The sequence below is a fragment of the Spea bombifrons genome, chromosome 8, assembly GCF_027358695.1.
Source record: "Spea bombifrons isolate aSpeBom1 chromosome 8, aSpeBom1.2.pri, whole genome shotgun sequence".
Classification (NCBI taxonomy): Eukaryota; Metazoa; Chordata; class Amphibia; order Anura; family Pelobatidae; genus Spea; species Spea bombifrons.
In genome coordinates, this window is record NC_071094.1 from 6,771,058 (window position 1) to 6,776,116 (window position 5,059).

The following is a 5,059-nucleotide window of genomic DNA, read 5'->3' on the forward strand; positions in this document are numbered from 1 at the left end:
TATGCTTTATACCCTCCTATATGCCACTCTGCCCCATAATATGCCTTTTAATCCCCTATATGCCACTCTGCCTCCAGAAATGCCTTTTACTCCCTATGTCACTCTGCCTCCAGAAATGCCTTATACCCCCCATATGCCACTCTGCCTCCCTGATATGCCTCAACCCTCCTATATGCCCCTCTGCCCCGTGATATGCCTTTTAACCCCCTTTTTGCCACTCCACCTCCAGATATGCCTTTTGACCCCCTATATGTCACTCTGCATCCAGAAATGCCTTATACCCTATATGCCACTCTGTCCCATGATATGCCTTCTAACCTCCTATATGCCACTCTGCCATATAGGGGGTTAAAAGGCATATCATGGGACAGAGTGGCATATAGGGGGGTATAAGGCATTTCTGGAGGCAGAGTGGCATAAAGGGGGTTAAAAGGCATATCATGGGGCACTCTGCCTACAGAAAAGCCTTATGCCCCCTATATGCCACTCTGCCTCCCCAATATGCTTTATACCCTCCTATATGCCCCTCTGCCCCATGACATCCCTTTTAACTCCCTTTATGCCACTCTGCCTCCAGATATGCCGTTGACCCCCTATATGTCACTCTGCATCCAGAAATGCCTTATACCCCTATATGCCACTCTGGCATATAGGGGGTTAAAAGGCATATCATGGGACAGAGTGGCATATAGGGGGGTATAAGGCATTTCTGGAGGCAGAGTGGCATAAAGGGGGTGAAAAGGCATATCATGGGGCACTCTGCCTCCAGAAAAGCCTTATACCCCCCTATATGCCACTCTGCCTCCCTGATATGCCTCAACCCTCCTATATGCCACTCTGTCCCATGATATGCCTTCTAACCCCCTATATGCCACTCTGCCATATAGGAGGTTAAAAGGCATATCATGGGACATTTTTGTTTACTTTATATGGCAAGCCGATCCAGCTTGCCATATTAAATAAAAAATAATATATGCCACTCTGTCCCATGATATGCCTTCTAACCCCCTATATGCCACTCTGCCATATAGGGGGTTAAAAGGCATATCATGGGACAGCTTGGCATATAGGGGGCATAAGGCATTTCTGGAGGCAGAGTGGCATGAAGGGGGTTAAAAGGCATATCATGGGGCACTCTGCCTCCAGAAAAGCCTTATGCCCCCTATATGCCACTCTGCCTCCCCGATATGCTTTATACCCTCCTATATGCTCCTCTGCCCCATGATATACCTTTTAACCCCCTTTATGCCACTCTGCCTCCAGATATGCCTTTTGACCCCCTATATGTCACTCTGCATCCAGAAATGCCTTATACCCCTATATGCAACTCTGGCATATAGGGGGTTAAAAGGCATATCATGGGACAGAGTGGCATATAGGGGGGTATAAGGCATTTCTGAGGCAGAGTGGCATAAAGGGGGACACACTTACATACACACACACATGCCGAATTTTTTTGTTTTTAACAAATACAAAAAACATTATACAGTACAAAAAATACATTATTTTACTCACCTTCTACTTCTCTTGACTTCTTGGCAGCTGCACACCGTTCTCCTCTATGCTGACAGGATGCCACTGACCTGACATCCGGTGCTGCAGCAGTCTGAGCTCGAGGGGGCGGAGCTTCCACCTTTCCCGGTATCCCGGTGGCCCAGTCCGGCCCTGTTTCCTCTTTTCTCCTTACAGCTCCTTTTCCTTCTCTTCGCTAAAAGTTAGCCAATCATCTCTCAGGAAACGTAAACGTCTAGCTAATGAGGCGTCGCCTCTGTTACTATGGAAACTTACTTCCGCGTTCCAATGCTGCGCATGCGCTTCCGGGTCGCCCACTGATTGCTGCTGGGGACAAAAAGGGGCAGATGTCGGGACAGCATGTACCACAGTGTGTTCGGCGCGGGAATCTGGGTGAGGACGGTGCACACGGCGCTGACGTTGGCTGTCGCTCTGATACTTTGCCTTCACGACACCGGTAAGGACAGGGGCAGTTACGTTACGTTACCTTCCTGGATGTGCCATGGAGTCTGACACTGGGGCAATACCGTATCACCTCATGTTAACCCTATCAATGCCATCTGACGGACTATCTCTCGTAATCCTGTGCAGCTCACTGCCTCCTGCCCTGTCTAGTAAGGGGTTAACAATGCATTTATTCCACGTTTACGGGAAAGACCTTTCGTAGACTGGCATTTAAACCCTTTAAATGTCTCCTGGGAGGGGCTGCCATCAGATATATTGGGGCCTTTTACAAACTGACAGGTAGCCCTCCCCCCATGGTCCCAATAGTGCTACGAGGCCCCAATCCCCAAAAGGTCCAATCAGGGCCCCAAACCCACAAGGGTCCAAACGCACGTTGTGGGCCCTGTGTGCCTAGTCTCAGATAGTGGGCTGCCAGGGCTAATGAGGGTGACATGTCTGCGCGGCTGCGCCCTATACACGGGGACTGTCTGCGCCCTATACACGGGGACTGTCTGCGCCCTATACACGGGGACTGTCTGCGCCCTATACACGGGGACTGTCTGCGCCCCCTTACGGCCGCCCTGCTCCTGGGTGATCGATGAAGATGTTATTGAAACCTTTGTGCCAGAGATGGCTAACCTTCACTTAAGAGACCACCATTAATGTCATGTGTGTGGCCATGAGTGTGATCTGTGTGGCTATGCGTGTGATCCGTGTGGCTATAAGGAGTCCGGCTCTGTATACTCGGTTTCTGGATCCTGCTCTGTGTTACAGATCTTTGGTATGAGGAGAAACGTTGGCGGGCGCTTCAGCCGCTGGGTTTTGTGTTCTTAGTGCTGTGTTCCACAGGCTTGTACTACGTGGTATCCCTGATGGACCCGGGGTACGTGCTCTCCGACCCTGATGAGAAGGTATCGCGTGTTTCTTTACGTATTAACACGGAATATCCTCTATGTTGGGGGTCGGCACACGCACCGCTCAAGCTATTCTTTTTTTCTGTTTTTAGCCTCTTGCACCAAGCGAAGAACAGGAGGGTCTGATTCCCGGGACTCCTAACCCTATTAATCCCAGGCGCTGTGGATACTGCTTGCTGAAGGTTCGTGGTGGGCTGCTGCTGTCCTACTCAGCAATGCAACTTACTCCTAGTACTCCTATCCGGCACTGTTTGCAGTAACTTGTTTGATATCCAAGACATTATTGGGCGTTATTAACATGTAATATTTTGTCATCGCAGCAGCCAATGAGAGCGCGGCACTGCAAGTGTTGCCAGCGCTGTGTCCGGAGGTACGACCACCACTGCCCGTGGATAGAGAACTGCGTGGGAGAGAAAAACCACCCCCTGTTCGTCCTGTATCTCTGCGTCCAGCTCGGGGTTCTGCTGTGGGCTTTCCGCCTAGGCTGGTAAGGAGAATATTAGTACTGCTGGCGCGGACCCCCCGGAGTCTGGCACGTTAACGTATACTCACTGTACATCTACCGATCATACATCATACAGAAAAGCGCGTTCTAAAACTAGAGAAAGGGTTTATGCCGTGTACGGAATTAACCCCTTAAGGACATGGGTTGTCCTTAAACCAATAAAAACATTGCATTGTGAGCCCGTTGGCATGCAGGGGTTAAAGGGACACCCCAGACATAATATGCACTTTAATGATGACCCCTTTGCGTGTGCATGGGGGGGATTCTGTGAAAGTGGTTCAGGGTTACTGTCCCGGGGAATGCCCTCCTGTTGATATAAATGGCAGCACTTTCTTATACCTGGTTCCTAAAAAGCAGCCAATCAATGAGAAGAATTATCAGTTCGCAGGGGAGCTGCAGCTTCTCTCTCTCAAATACATATATATATTTTTATTATTTAAGTGCATATTAAAGTTCTTAAAGTACTTTTTTATGCATTTTTTTGTGTGTGAGGCTGTAAGGAACATTATATTGTCCCTTTTAAAGATTTATAATTGAGCACCGCGGAGGAGGCGCTTGTAACTCTAGCACTTATGTTGGTGACTGTAATAAAACTATTTTGATTACATATTCTAAACTTGTACTCTTACTCCTACCTCTGATAAAGCTGCAGACGTCCTTTACTGCCTCGTCGCATGTTTATTGAATAAGGTGACAAAATGAAACCATTGCTATTCCAGGTCTGGCTTCCACTTTGAAGCTACATGGAACCAGTGGTTCACCGAGAACGTCGTCCTGCTCCTGGCATTCGCTGTGATCAGCGTTTTCACGGTCGTGGTGGCTCTGCTCCTCGTCTGCCACCTTTATCTCATCTCCTGCAACGTCACCACCTGGGAGTTTATGTCCTTCCATCGGATCTCTTACCTTAAACACTGCGACTCGGACACAAGCCCCTTTGACGAGGGCGTTATCCGTAACACGTGGAGCTTCTTCTGCGCGTTTGGAAGCGTGGCCTGGGAAAGGGTTTATTCGCGAGACGCATACGTCACGGTTTAAAATAAAAACTAATTAATGTAACCTTATCCTCTGAAACAAAACAGGCGCTGGACGTATAAAATGCTGGTTAGGGGCTGCGATAAGCATTTACCATCTGTCGTTTACATGTATGGACCCAAAAGGTCAATAAGCCATGCCCCGGACAGCTTCTTCTATAAAACTTGGCTGAGAAGCTTACACTCAAAACACAGAATCATGGTGAGGCATTATACGTTTCTTTTCCTTATACCTAATCTGTTCATGCGCCTTTTGTGGTAATAATGAAGTACTGTAAATAAATTAGTTTTCTACTAATAAGACATTTTGGGTTGTGGGTTACTTAACTGAATGCAAAAATATATTTTTCTAAATGTTTAAAATGCAAACTGGAAGAAAAAAAACTGAATTTCCAGAATTTGGAAAGGATTGCCTTAACATAGGGTGAGACTGTAAGCTCCAGGTTATGCGTTTATTTTTTATATTAAAAGGTGGGGATAAGAACGTTTAAATTCCTTACCGGTGCCAAAACTGAACGTAGAAAGAAAACCCTTTGAAACGTTTGGACAATAAAACACTAAAGAGAACCCATTGTACAACGCTACAGAATATGATGGCGCTATATATATATATATATATATAAAAAAAAATTATAAACGCTTTGCAGAGTTCA

The 5,059-nt window shown here is 47.2% G+C and overlaps 1 protein-coding gene across 1 annotated transcript; it reads left to right on the plus strand.

Annotated features, from left to right (window-relative positions):
- Positions 1-1,809: 1,809 nt before the first annotated feature.
- ZDHHC12 (zinc finger DHHC-type palmitoyltransferase 12) lies at positions 1,810-4,707 on the plus strand. The gene is made up of 5 exons (XM_053473036.1): positions 1,810-1,969; positions 2,731-2,867; positions 2,963-3,052; positions 3,191-3,357; positions 4,095-4,707. The coding sequence occupies exons 1-5, from the start codon at positions 1,873-1,875 to the stop codon at positions 4,408-4,410; spliced, it is 807 nt and encodes a 268-aa protein (XP_053329011.1). The 5' UTR covers positions 1,810-1,872; the 3' UTR covers positions 4,411-4,707.
- The last annotated feature ends 352 nt before the right edge of the window (positions 4,708-5,059 follow it).

Coding starts and splice junctions, on each gene's coding strand:
- ZDHHC12 (XM_053473036.1), top strand. CDS start 1,873: ATGTACCACAGTGTGTTCGGCGCGGGAATCTGGGTGAGGACGGTGCAC. Junction 1,970..2,730: donor ACTTTGCCTTCACGACACCG/GTAAGGACAGGG, acceptor TCTGTGTTACAG/ATCTTTGGTATGAGGAGAAA. Junction 3,358..4,094: donor TGGGCTTTCCGCCTAGGCTG/GTAAGGAGAATA, acceptor TTGCTATTCCAG/GTCTGGCTTCCACTTTGAAG.